Source organism: Episyrphus balteatus, chromosome 2, assembly GCF_945859705.1.
Source record: "Episyrphus balteatus chromosome 2, idEpiBalt1.1, whole genome shotgun sequence".
Lineage (NCBI taxonomy): Eukaryota > Metazoa > Arthropoda > Insecta > Diptera > Syrphidae > Episyrphus > Episyrphus balteatus.
In genome coordinates this window covers 121367118-121381289 of record NC_079135.1, presented here as the reverse complement: position 1 = coordinate 121381289, position 14172 = coordinate 121367118, and the positions used below count along the sequence as shown (strand labels likewise).

At 27.3% G+C, this 14172-nt stretch overlaps 2 protein-coding genes across 3 annotated transcripts in view; one reads left to right on the top strand and one right to left on the bottom strand.

The window, feature by feature from the left end:
• Positions 1-3558, top strand: part of LOC129912013 (tetraspanin-9) — a 290881-nt gene extending 287323 nt beyond the window's left edge. The window contains exons 5-6 of the mRNA XM_055990093.1: positions 2906-3057; positions 3123-3558. Of these exons, the coding sequence (XP_055846068.1) occupies positions 2906-3057; positions 3123-3363 (393 nt within the window). The 3' untranslated portion in view covers positions 3364-3558. The remainder of the gene's footprint in view (positions 1-2905; positions 3058-3122) is intronic.
• Positions 3559-8894: 5336 nt separating this feature from the next.
• On the bottom strand, positions 8895-14122 carry LOC129911167 (uncharacterized). 2 transcript variants are annotated; one of them, XM_055988875.1, is made up of 4 exons: positions 13742-14122; positions 13546-13668; positions 13307-13438; positions 8895-9135 (listed from the first exon to the last, which is right to left on the bottom strand). In XM_055988875.1, exons 1-4 carry the CDS (start codon positions 13991-13993, stop codon positions 9052-9054), a joined length of 591 nt encoding a protein of 196 aa, XP_055844850.1. In that variant the 5' UTR covers positions 13994-14122; the 3' UTR covers positions 8895-9051. The 2 variants fall into 2 exon arrangements, 1 of the variants encoding a protein (XP_055844850.1); XR_008771605.1 differs by lacking the exons at positions 13307-13438; positions 13546-13668; positions 13742-14122 and adding an exon at positions 9397-9713.
• Positions 14123-14172: the final 50 nt, after the last annotated feature.

Below are 14172 nucleotides of genomic sequence, written 5' to 3'. Positions count from 1 at the left end.
AAATATTTATTACCTAATGAATACAAATCTGAAACTGGGGCGACACTAAACGAAGAACCACAAGAACCAAAGTAATCTTTCTGAAGGTTTTTTGAGTGAACTCGAATCTGAAGTCAGAAAAAATTGATTTGCCTCCGTTTTTGAAATATTACCGTTATGGAATGACCAAAAACGTAGTTTTGGCCGTTTTTAATGCCCGAGATATCTTAAGTTTAAGTTAATTAGCCAAAAACAAACTTAACTTTATTTAAAGTTTAAGTTTTTTTTAAGATTTTTGCCACAATAACCAAAATATACTTTTCTGAAGGTTTTTGGTGTGCTGAGGTTGAATCCGAAATCAGGAAAATTCTATTAGCATCCGTTTTTGAAATATATTATACTACCGTTATAAAAAAAAACATTTTATAACGGTAATATTTCAAGAACGGAGGCTAATAGAATTTTTCAGGTTTCGGATTCGACCTCAGCACCCCAAAAACCGTCGCGTCAGAAAAGTATATTTTAGTTATTGTGGCAAAAAAAAAAAAATAAATTTGGTTGACCAGTGCTGTCTTTGAGCTAAAGGTTTATTTAATCTTAAGATATCGCGGGTAATCAAAGAGATATGGGAAATATTTAACGAGTTTTTGAAAGAAGGAAGTTTTTCTTCTTTGTTTGTAATGAATTACCACTTGTGACAAGTTAAATTATAAATAGTTAAATTATTATTATTAACCAATCCACATTTTCCCTTTCAAAACGATAATGTTGTTTAAAATTTGATTCAAAACCCGGTCTTCGATATTTAGGTATAGACTTTTTGGGAATTAATACGTACAAATTCTACCATTTGGAAAAAAAAAAATTAACAACAACCCTATTATAATAAATATCAAGAACCGATTGCCTCAAAATGTGACTTAATACTGCTATTCATTATTTCCACGGCTTCATATACGGTGTTAAAATAAAAGAAGTATATGCTATGAAATTTACAAGTTGGTATTTTGTAACCTTGAAAAAATCTAGTAATTCTTAAAGAAAAAAAGTACTTACTAGTTTTTATGCATACGGAATAAAGTATTTACTGAAAAAGTTCATCCAAAAAAGTAGTTACTACGACTGATAGTAAATACTTAATTTTCAGCATTTACTTTATTTTTATGCATATCAAAAATAGTATATACTTGAAAATTCTCTAGTAAAAGCATTTACTATTTTTTGTGCATATCACCCTTAGTCTTGGCAAAAAGCTACGTTTTGCTCTCGATGCAAAAATGAACGTAGTCGCTTCCGTTAAATTAAATTGTTTCAAATTACCATTTTAGAAGGTTATTTTAACCGATCAACTTGTTTATGATCGAGACACTCGGTTAAAATTTGATGTTTTGGAACAATTTAACCGAGAAAATTCTTAAGATTTTGAATAACCGAGTCGACTCGTGTAATTTTAACCAGTTTAGTTTGCATGTACTATACCTATTTGCAAACTCCCTGTGTTAATTTAACACGAGCTTCACGTTGTTTTTAAGCGATCCTCTTTCTGCATGTATTCAAGCTATTTATGAAAAAGTTTAAGGAATTGTTATAATTTTAAAGAAAATATTATTCAACAATAAATTTTAGTGCTACGGTTACTTAAGGGTAAAAATGTAAAAAAAAATGTTGAAACTAACTTAGTCGTTTGCGAGAAAGTCAAAAATCACGAAAACGCTTTAATGAGGTCTACCGTTAGTTTCATCTTCTAGAAGAAAAATTGATTTTTGTAAGACCAAAAACGACTAACGTTTTTGATTTAAAAAAATTAGGTTATGCGTCAAATAAGGTCGTATACTTTTAATTAAATTAAATTAAAAAATTATTTTTTAGGCCGTTATTAACGTTGCTTGCCAAGAACCGTCTGATTTTCTCGCAAAGGACACAACTGATTTCAATGAAAATGTTTGTATAAAAAAAAAACATTTAAATTATGTTAATGTTAAAATTAATAATATTTTTCAAAAATATCATTTTTGGACTCTTAAAAAAAAGTTCAAAATTTTTTGAAAAATCAATTTTTTGAAAACGGAATTTTATTGATACTTTTTATGTGTCAATTTATATTTCCTTTTTAGAGCATACCAATATTTTTCTTTTAATTTTTTTGAATATTAAAAGAAGGGTAATTTCGGAAAATCGATGTTTTACTTGTTTTTTTTTAATATTTTTTTTTGGAACAAGTTCTTGTTCTTCTAGTTGTAGAAAAGAAAATTTTCCATAAAATAGTTTTGGTATACAAAAAAAATATAATTATATTTTTTGAAAAATACAGTTTTTGAATCAATGAATATTTCCACAAAATTTTATTAAGAAAAATGAAAGAGCATTTTTTCATCTGATTGTGGAATTGATCTTAAAATTGCTTAACATTGTTTTTAGAATATTTAATTGTTTCAATTTTTAAACATATAAATAATAGTCAAAATATTTCAAATTTTTTTGAATAAAAAAGAATAAAAACAACGATTAAACGATATTTTTAAAAATTAAAATTAAATTTTTAAAATCGCTAAGAAAACGCTAAAATGTTATTTTATTATTTAACTTATACATACTTTTTATACAACAAAAGAGCAAAATTCATTTTTTAAAAGCAATTTCTAAAATTGAAAAGAAAAGAACAAAGTTCTAAAAGTTATTATTTCTAGTTGGAAACACAAAAATTGCAGCTTTTAAAGAAGAAATAAATAGTTTCTTCAAAGTTTTTAATAAATAAAAGGATCTTGCCTAATCTTGAGAATATGAGTTTTGTGAATCGGAATCTTATGGATATTCGAATATAAGACTTTAAAGCTGTTATTTTTACTATACGGACACATTCTAGTTAAATAATCTGTTTGTTGGTATGCTTTACATTATAATAAAAAGTAACATTTTCATTCCACAGTTTGAATGTTGCGGTGTGACATCATACGAAGACTGGTATGATGTGCAAGCATGGAGCGGCAAACGATGGGTTCCAGAATCCTGTTGTCGTCCAAATTATGAGCAAATAGTTGAAGGATCCGGCGATGGTGGCCCAAGGGTTGATTGTGGGAAGTAAGTATACAAAAATTTATATCATTCTAAAAACCTATTTCCTAACTCATTTTTTTTTTTTCTAGATCTGAAAATCCATTGCTGTGGTTTGACAAAGCCTGCGCCCATTCACTACACGCATGGATAATTGAAAGACTGCATGTTGTTGGTACAGTTGCCTTGGTAATAGCATTTTTACAACTTTTCGGTTTAATAACATCAATGTTGCTCTTCTGTACGGTAAAACATAAACGAGAATCACAAACATACAAATCATATTCCCCATCAATTGATCCTGCGACAAGAACGAGTAGCTGGGAAGACTGAAGTGTATTTTAAATTTAATTAAAAAAAAAAACGAAAATAAAGGAAAATTCACATCGGTTTTCCCCAACCCCTCTTATATCTAAAGTGCTAAGCACTCTTTTTATTAGCGGAGCTATACTATACAAAAACAAAAAAAAATTAAAAAAAAAAAACACAAACTACGAATTAATTTAAATATTAAATATTTTTATTATTCGACGATGATATAAGAAAAAAAAAAAATTAGAATTTAGAGAAATTTGTGCCAAAAATATTTAATTACAAACAAAAAAAACAAAAAAATGGTAAATCGTTAAATTTTCTAGGTTAGGAATTTAAACAAATTAAAAAACAAATTCTTTTAGAAATTTATAATAATTCACAGTTTCTTCCTTTGAATCTCTTTTCAAACAAAACAAACAAAACAGCAACACAAAAAAAAAAGGCCAATGCACTAAAAGCATTCACTGCCAGTGAAAACAAAGTTGTTATTGTTTATAATTTTTTTTTATAATTTAGTCTGTCAGTCTATCAACTGCCATATTAATTTTTTGCAATAAAATCTAAAAATCTTATACAAACAAAAATTGTGAATAAATTTAAGCCCGCCTTTATTCTTCAAAAATGTGAAATCAAATACTGTTTTTGTTATTTTTTTTTTAATAATAAATAAAGTTTTAAATTTTTAAAACTAAAAATAGAAAATCTTTTCTTTTAAATTTCCTATCTTATTGTAAATACTTTTATCCAAATTGATAGTTATATTAAGTTTTTGTTTTTTTTTTCGCTTTCTTTCAAAGACAATAAAAAAAATACTAAAAAATAAAATAAAAAAATAAATTAATCTAAAAACAAAAAAAAAAAACCTTTATAGATAAATTTAATTGTTAAGACAATCTTTTCTTCAATCAAACACAATAACACACAAACAGAAAGTGTAAGGTTTTTAAATTTATATTTTTAACAAAAAAAAAAAAAAAAAAAACAAACAAAGAAACATATCTGTTTTATTTATATTCAAACAAAAAAGCTATATTGTTATTTATTTTTATTCTAAAACAAAAAAAAAATAAAATAGAGAAAAAATACAACATTCCATGTTATTTATTTAACAATTTTAATTATTTGCAATATATATTAATAAAATTATTAAAAATAAAAAAAAAAAACTTTATCATATTGTACCCTTTCATATATTTAAAAAAAAAAAAATACCAATATATTTACAAAATATTATTATTTCTTATACAAAAAATAAAAAAAAAGAACAGAAAACATTATTAAAGTTTTATTTTGTGATCGTGTTGCAAAATGAATTATTATTATTATTATTATAATTATTATTATTTATTATAGGAATGAATAAAAAAAATTAAAGAAATTAAAAAAAAAAAAAACAAAACAAAAAGAAATATCAAAGTTTTATTTTTGGTTGGATTAAGAAGATTAAGAGAACTTTTTCATGTTTTGCTTTTTTGTACAAATTGACAAAAATTTATTTGTCTCACGCGCTACATCAAAATAAGGAATTTTTAACGTTAAGATGCAGGAAATAATGATCTTCCATCTACATGATTTTGTATTTTAATTTATTTTCGGCGCGAGACCTTTGAAAGCAAAACATTGACATTTTTTTTTTTGAATACTTTTTCTTGTATTTTGATTTATTATTGAACATAGTTCTTGCTTAAGAGATCATTAATTTAAATGAATGTGACCCGAAATAATTATATTTTGTGTGTGTTATTCGATATAAGATAATTTATTTCATAGGCTAAATGGGGAAATGTAATTTATCAAATTTTTTTAAGGTAAACATCATTTTTAGGAGCACCACATTTTCATGATGTGTTGCGGCTTAAGAAGTAAAGGATTAATTAATTATAAGATCAAAAAATTTGGGGGGAGGGGTAGGGTAAAGGAAAAAAAAAATAGTTGTAGAATTTCAACTTGAGAGGTTCTCTCCTCTCTTTCCAGTTTTTTTTATGTTTTATAAAAATAGCTGCATTTCTAAAACGCCAATTCTCATACACAGAGTAAGACATTCCGTCTGGCGTCTGTTGGTCTGTGCGTCCGAGCAACGATCTAGATAAATGATATCGCTTGAAATGTTGTACAAATGATTTTGAAGTCAAAGACTAATATTTTTATTATTTTTTTTTTTTTTAATATCACCTTTAGAAATTTTCGAGATACCGCTCTTATAATTTCAACGTAATGGCCTAGATGATTAAAAAAAACCTTTTTTGGAAAATTGACTTACATAAAAGTCAATCGATTAAATCGATCAGTCATTTCAAAAACAACTTTGGTCGTCCAACAGTTAGCTACTGGTTTCTGAAATGACCGATTCAAATACTTAATGGGAGAACTAAGCTTTTTCTTGTCATAATTCAAATTAAAATTTGTCTAAATTTCTAAAAAAAGGATACGGAAAAAAAATTAAACAAAATTTTTGTACTTATTTTTGAAAACTTTCTTATGGTAAGCTAACGTATAGGTTCTTTGAGCTACAGGAAGAAGTCTGTGCGACACAGAGTCTGTATTTTGTTTTAATAAATCTTGGTTTTAGAATAGATAATTCATTTAAAAATCCTGTAATAGGCTACACGGGTCGTTTGAACGCGACACTACTCGAAGTGTCTTGCACTCCATATGTTTTGATGCAGAAATGTTCCTTGGGGTCTAAATAGTAAGAAAAAAGCTTTTTTAATAATAATAATGGTAGAAACTCAAATAATGGCTCTATTTTTAGAAGAAAAATGCCTATTTTTAACGGCATTTCAATCAAATTAGTGGCATTTTTAGATGTTCAGATATTCGAATCTAAGTCCGTTCATTTTTTCTGCCCAATTCGATTTCACTTATCAAAAAGTTTTTTTTTATAGAAGTCAAGGTATACTTTTCTAATGGTTTTTCGTATGCTGAACTCGAATCCGAAGTCAAAAAAATTCCATCAAATCAAGTTTTTGAGATATTACCGTTAGAAAATCAAAAATACCCTTTTTTAACAGTTTCTGAGGTTATGTCATCTTGCGTGATAATTTTTTATAATTACATATGTAGTTGTTTCTTAAAGAACTAAGTTACTTCTTTTTAAATCCGTTTAAATCATTTCGATATCACTTTTCTTCTCCGAGAAATCCTAAAATCAATTCAACATGTTTGGTGAATATTCTCTATGAAAAAAAATCTTATGTTCGTTTGGGTTTCATGGCAAATCGCAAAAAATTTTTGCATTCCTTTAAGTTTTTTGGTAAGTTTATGGGTAAGAAAATTTTTGACTAACCAAAAAACTTAAAGGAATGCAAAAATTTTTTGCGATTTGCCATGAAACCCAAACGAACATAAGATTTTTTTTCATAGAGAATATTCACCAAACATGTTGAATTGATTTTAGGATTTCTCGGAGAAGAAAAGCGATATCGAAATGATTTAAACGGATTTAAAAAGAAGTAACTTAGTTCTCTTTAAGAAACCGCTACAAATGTAATTATAAAAAATTATCACGCAAGATGACATAACCTCAAAAACTGTTAAAAAAGGGTATTTTTGATTTTCTAACGGTAATATCTCAAAAACTTGATTTGATGGAATTTTTTTGACTTCGGATTCGAGTTCAGCATACGAAAAACCATTAGAAAAGTATACCTTGACTTCTATAAAAAAAAACTTTCTGATAAGTGAAATCGAATTGGGCAGAAAAAATGAACGGACTTAAATTCGAATATCTGAAGATCTAAAAATGCCACTAATTTGATTGAAATGCCGTTAAAAATAGGCATATTTCTTCTAAAAATAGAGCCATTATTTGAGTTTCTACCATTATTATTAACAGAGTTATTAACAAAAACGTGTGAAAAAGTACGTAAAAGTACGTTTTTTCATAACTTATTAAGCTCATAAAAAATAGCTCGATAGAAAATTTAAAAATTTAAGCTCATAAAAAAGCTTTTTTCTTACTATTTAGACCCGAAGAAACATTTCTACATCAAAACATATGGAGTGCAAGACACTTCGAGTAGTGTCGCGTTCAAACGACCCGTGGCTATATTTTTCATTTATTCTGTTTGTTTGTAATTATTGCAAGTATTTCTCTAAAAGCTTGAATTGTCTGCATTACTAATAACTAAAATTACAACTACTAAAATATTCATTTTTATCAACTGAACACAATATTTTCATGATAAAACGGTTAAAAAAGTACGATAGCTGAATAATTTTTATTTAAATAATAAATCTAAACATATGTAAATTCTTGCCGAGTTTTGTAAAAAACTGAATTTTAAATCTACAATATTTTGATCAAATCCATGCTTTTATTTTTCAACAACGTTAAAATTACGGTCACTTAGAGTCGCTATTAATTTTTACCTTCTCTTGCGATTTAATCCTTTTTTTAATTTTATATGCCAAAAGCGTATATGTATTTTAAAATTAAGCACTTTTAGACGGTAAAAGCATTTTTTTCAAAAATTCACTGTTTTGTATGGGAGCTTAAATTTAACTAGCCTTAAAATCGAAACTTTGAATCTTTGTTAAAATTATTGGTAAAAAGATTAACCTCTTGTTACCCAAGATCATTTATTTTGAAAGTTAGTAACGCGTAAGGAAATGCCTTTACTTAGGTATAATTTAAATACGTATTTAAAAAATCAATAATATTATTATTTACTCATTTAATTTAAAGCTTGGAACAAAATATTAAATATTATTTTACAACGTTTATATTTATTTGTGAGCACTTCCGAAGTTCTGAAAAGAAAATTCTGTTAACTAAGGGAGAACATAAAAATATTTTTTTTTTTTAACTTCTTAGTTCTTAAACACTGTTACTTTTTTAAAGAAATCCAAAATTTCAAGGCCAACTGTCAATAGCATACTTGTACATATGGTGCCAATTTATATGAAATATCTAATATGTATAAAACAGTATTTAAAAATGATGATGATGATATACCTAGGTTAGGTAAGACTCAAAAGAAAATTATTATAGTTCGTACGATTTTTGTGGGATCTTTTTTTGGTTTGTTAACTTAATATCACTAAGGTTACATGCGTTTAAGACACACCCAAATACGAGGTTTAACCCGAAAAAATTGATCATTTAAATTGTTTACTCGTTAGTTATAATCTGGTTATATTAATTTTATTAAGACCCGATTTTTCAATAGCCAGATAAATTTTTTTTTATATTGACATTTATTCTTTTAATTTCTTAAATAAACAATTTTTTAAATAATATCCATATCTATCTAATAAGTATTGATATTAAGTAGGTATATTCAATTTAAGCGTAGTATTCTGAAAAATGTTTATCAGTGGTTTATCAATTTTGCTGTTGTTTTCAAAATCATACCTATATACAAAACATGGCAATAGAAACAATTTGCAAAAAATGTTGATTTTTAATTTACTATTTATATTTAAAAAGTTTAAAACCTTTTTTAAAACTAAAGGAAAGTTTAAGAAATTTTTTTTTTTTTTTTTTTTTTGAAACATACAAAACAATTTTCTTCACTTTGAATTTTGTTAACTTTATTTGCATTTAAATTATAATTTCATTCTTAAACATAATTTTTAATGTTTATATTTTGAAACAAGTTTTGCGGCAAATTACTTATAAATAAATAATAATTTATCAATAACAATGAAGGACAGCAGGTATTTACAAAAAAAAATAGACAGTTTTTCAGTTCGATATAGTTTTTACAGGCCAACTAATTTTCCTCCAATAACATCAAGCTGTGCTGTAATTCCTCGAGATATTGATCTAGCGACTTCTTTTGGTTTCTGTAAGAAAATTATATCAAAAATTAGTGAGTACATTAAATCACTGTGAATATTAATTATTATCTTAAAAATCTTTAATTAAGCAAAGTTCACAAGAAAAATTGTTTGTGAAATGTTAAAATATAAAAATATTTTTTATAACAGGTGAAAGGGACACAGGTGCTCAAGAGAACATTGAAGCGCAAAAAATATAAAATTTAAGAAAAAGAATAACCAATGCTTATCTCAAAAGAAGAGAAGACACATTTTTTTCTCCTCCACCTTTTGATTGGATCAACGTTATTATAAAATAAATAAATTACGAAAGGAATTCGTGAAAGTCTGGGCTCTCTCCCACCATCATATCAAAACCTCCAGGGTCTTGTAGAAAAAAGTCTCCTGTCTGTACTATGTCCAACGATTGGCTTGGTTGATAAAAAAAAAACGTTAAATTTATTGACCTACTTATACGTAAAATAAAATAAATTGAAATAAATGAATTAAATTGGTTCATTTGAGAAAAGGGAATAAATAAAAGAATGCCATCGATTTACAAGTGTGTAACATGCATTTTTTCAACTGTGAAATAAATCTTTAATCAATTTATACTCCACAAGAGTTGTATTTTTTGAAGGGAAACATTTTGTATTCGAAGAATTCCATTGGGGTGCCAGAGATTGTTGTTAAAACGAAAATATTTTAATTGGAAGGATTTCTAGTGTGTGCAATTCTCAAGTAGTGCATAAATATTTATTACTTTTTAAACCCTTATCTGTTAGGTACTTCAAAGAGGGAAGTTATTTCTTAAATTGTTCCTATTAGCCACCATTTAAAAGAAATACTTGCAATCATTAATTCATTATATTTTGAAATAAAAATTGCATGATGAAATTGGTACACTTCAAAAGTATAACCTCTATTTTTTCTGAACTTAACATTTTTTCAACATAACTCGTTAGCAAAACCATCATTATAATAGCTTTACCACTTATCTCAAAACATTTCATAAGTGCTGATCCACATTAATGACCAGTTCACCTCAAACTATAGATAATAATCTTCATGGTGATCCGCTTCAAGCCATCATTCTTGTACGTGTTACATGAAAATTATTTTCCTAATTGTTTACATTTTTTTTGCAATGTTTGTCTTAGACATTTGCCACTCTTTGGTCATTGTTAACTGTTATTAACCTTTATAATAAGTTAAAAAGTGTGAGTGACCATTTCATCATATTACAGTAAACAGTAGTGTGTATAGAATTTTGTTTACATGTTTATGAGAGCTTGACTAGAAGACACTTAATTTTAAAGACATTTATTGACGAAATGGTACGAGTTAAAAAAAGAAAGAATAGTCTTCAGCTACGCATTATTTTGTTTCATAAGATTGTCGGGTATTATTTTACCTACACTAGACTTAATGTCAGTTAGAAGAAATAAACTAGGAAAGAAATAACGCTTCAGACAGATATATAAAACAAGGAAACTTAATACCTAGGTACTCTTGAATTCATCTATAATTACAAAACTTTGCAGCAACACTTGTTTACGCATAAAATATTCATTGTTATAACACAAAAACAACAAATTCTAAAACTATCAATCTGGAAAGTACAACTAAGGATGTATATACTTAATGGATAATGCTTCCTCTTCCAAACTTGAAGAAATTACTCGTTAAAAAGAGATTTCGTCCCACAATGGTACCTATTTATTTTGTTTTTTCAAGAATCTTTTCCTACATCAATTGTTCTTTATTTTTTCTTCTTTTACATAAAAAATATATTGCTTCCTCAAGTAGTAACCAAAATATTGTCTGTAAGTAGACGATTTCTACATTCTACTCCATATATTAAAGCCGCTCTGAGCCACTACTAAAACTAATTTTATCAACATGAAATTTTAAGGGAATTCAAATTTTTTTACGAATATCTAGTTATTGGTAAAAAGAATCGGAATTAGGGGGTAAGTTCTTGAAATTTGGAAAACAGTGCATTATGACAAACACTACTTTTTAACACCTACTCATAATTATAATATATCATTCATTCCGCTTTTTGTAGTAACCTTTGCCTAATGGTTAGTGAAATGGACTTTAACACCTGGGTTCAAATCCAGCAGACAGTGCTGATAAAAACTTTCCGAATTTTTTTTCATCAATTGCAATTTTATTACTCAATTACTGTGGTTTATCTATCAGTTAAATGATTTCAACAAATAAAAATGATGTTTAAATACGAACAAAAATTTTAAAAATTGATAAAGAAGCATGATTCTGTGCTTTTTCTTCTGCATCCATTTCTTTAAGATGTCTTACAAGTTTATCTATTCTAAAACACGAGTATTATTTGCCCTAAACTACTGTTTTACGAGCTTTTAAGAATTTTTGGTAATGAAAATTCTTCGAAGACCCGACGTAAAAGCATATGGAGCCCATTATCAACTCCGAAATATGTCTATACCGGAAATGATCCACACTTCCGTTAATTTGGTGTAATGAATAATAATAATTTTTTTTAATTTGTTCAAATTTAATAATGATATTGTGTGTCATGAAAAATAAACCTAAAAATAATTGAATTCAAGTGTTTTTAAGCCCTCTGAATCTCAGTTTTTAAATTATGGATTTTTTTGGGATAAATTAGATGGAATAAAGTAGAAATGAAAAAATTTCTTTCTAAAACAAAAATATTTCTAGATACATCGTCGGCGTAAAGCAAAATTGCTATGTTTTAAATCCACTTTTTACCAAAAATGAGTTAATTATGCAGTTACCTATACTAATTTGAGGGTGCTCTTTCCGAATTTGAAAATCGTTTTTGTCAAAAAAAATTTCATTCCGCAGATAATATGACATAGAACAATAAAAACAGGGAAGTAGCCTTTTGAAATTGAGTTCGAGTATTCTTGATTGTTCTAAGTCCCATCATTTTGGGTTTTTAATTTTTTAAAATATTTAAAAATATTATGCACCTACTAATGAGGCAAACTTGTATATTTTATTCAAGAGAAAAGAACAAACTTTTTAAAAAACATAATTTGAATGGCAAACGAGCAGAAAATTTTTGCTTTAAACCAATTTGAAACTTAAAAATCGTACCCTGTAAAATTTGCTTTTTGTGACTTAGAACAATTTAGCTTTACGGCGACGACATGTCTATTTTTTCGGTAAATGAAAAAAAAAACTTTTCATTCAGAGTTGCTTTAATCGAAAAAATGACTGGAGCTAAATTTTCCCACCTCCATGATTTTGGCCCTTATGAATCTTTTCACCAGAGCGGAGTGCTAACTAATTCACTCAGTTTAAAATAATATATTTTTTTTTTTAATAAAACACTTTTACTAATTATAACACAGCTAGGAACCTACATCTTCTTCTGTGTTATTCTATGGTTTAAAATTATGTTACCATTATAGAACGTTAAACATATAAACTATTTTTTAAAAAATCGTTGCCAAAAATTTGTTTATTTATTTATGTTAATCAATAATTCTCAACCATATATTAAAAAAAAACACGATTATATGTACATATAAAATCAATTTTTGCATACATTCACACTACTAAATTTTTAATAAACATTTATGATTCTAAACAAAAAAAACATAAACTTTCTAACAAACAATATTTGGCTGCAGAAATTAAAGATCAGCACTTTCCAATTTTACAGGCTTTATTTACATTAATGAATTCAAGAAAGCCCGCTTGAAAATAACAAAGAAACAATTTGCATCTTTTATTGTGTATTGATTAAATACTTTGCGGAACAACGAAATTTATTCACTCAGCTGTTTTCACCAAACAAATTTTATGTAAGAAGACAATGGCATATTAAAAGGAAATCATAATCTCAAAACACAAAACCTCGCCTATTTTGAAACGGATTAGTTACCAAACTTTTCCAAACAAACAGTTTATAAACAGACATAATTTTCTAATGTCTATTTTTGTGTCTTTACTTTCTATCACAATATTTCACTAAATTAATCGCATGTCGATATTTCTACGACCCTCATAAGTCACTCATAGATAACAGTTTAATAATAAATATTTGCACAGCATTGTCAACATTTCTTCAATATAGTTAATAGTCATGTTTTTTTATGACAAAGTTTGTTTGTACAACAATTTAAATTACCCCAGATATAACATGCATACCTTATATAAACAAAACATATACAATACATACCCCAATCAACTTGTTTATCAAATTTGAAAATGCCTCATAGCCGTTAACAATGGCCCTCGCGATACCATCAAATTGGTCACCAGTATTACCATATTTCTCCGATTCACTAATTGTATCTATAACTGGAATCGGCTGTATTGTTAAAGATGATGATGATGATGATGATGAATTCATGGAAAAACACAAGGTTTATCATCAATAACACCTCAAAGAAACCATCAAGAGAAACACACTCTTACCCTAGTAAAATCAGCCAACTTCTTGTGGCCCGAATCATACTTGGTCAAAACCTTCGAAGGAATCGCTTCATATTCCAAATTGACAGACTCTCTAATCTTATCTTTAGGCTCGAGAAGACTTATCTGTGTAGAGAGTAATTAATATCAATTAGATAAAACCAATCAACCCAAAAGACAAACATGTTGCATCAACAACCTTCAAATAATCCTCCTCTTGATGTTGTGGGAGTTCCCTTGCCTCGACCTCCTGATGATGATGATTCTGCTCCTGTTCCTGATGATGATGTTGTTCTAATTCACCATCACTTGAGGATTCACCATTGGAGTAAACAGAATTATCACTCACTGTAATTTGGATTGGCCCACAAAAGATAACATCGGTCATGAGTAAAACCATCAACACCGTCGTCGTCGTTGCAACGCACATTAAGCTCATGGATTGATTCATTTTTGAGGGGGCTTGAAATTTGTTCAAACTTATCCGCACGTAAAATGCAAAACGTTAACACGCAAAACAGAAAACACACACAACTCGATGAAAGGCCAGAACTGCACTGGAAATTTAAACCTAAAACGAATAGAGGCAAAGATCGCGACGAAGCGTCAGACACTCTATAGATCTATAGA

Coding starts and splice junctions, on each gene's coding strand:
- LOC129911167 (XM_055988875.1), bottom strand. CDS start 13,993: ATGAATCAATCCATGAGCTTAATGTGCGTTGCAACGACGACGACGGTG. Junction 13,669..13,741: donor AAGAGGAGGATTATTTGAAG/GTTGTTGATGCA, acceptor CTCTCTACACAG/ATAAGTCTTCTCGAGCCTAA. Junction 13,439..13,545: donor AGTTGGCTGATTTTACTAGG/GTAAGAGTGTGT, acceptor TTAACAATACAG/CCGATTCCAGTTATAGATAC.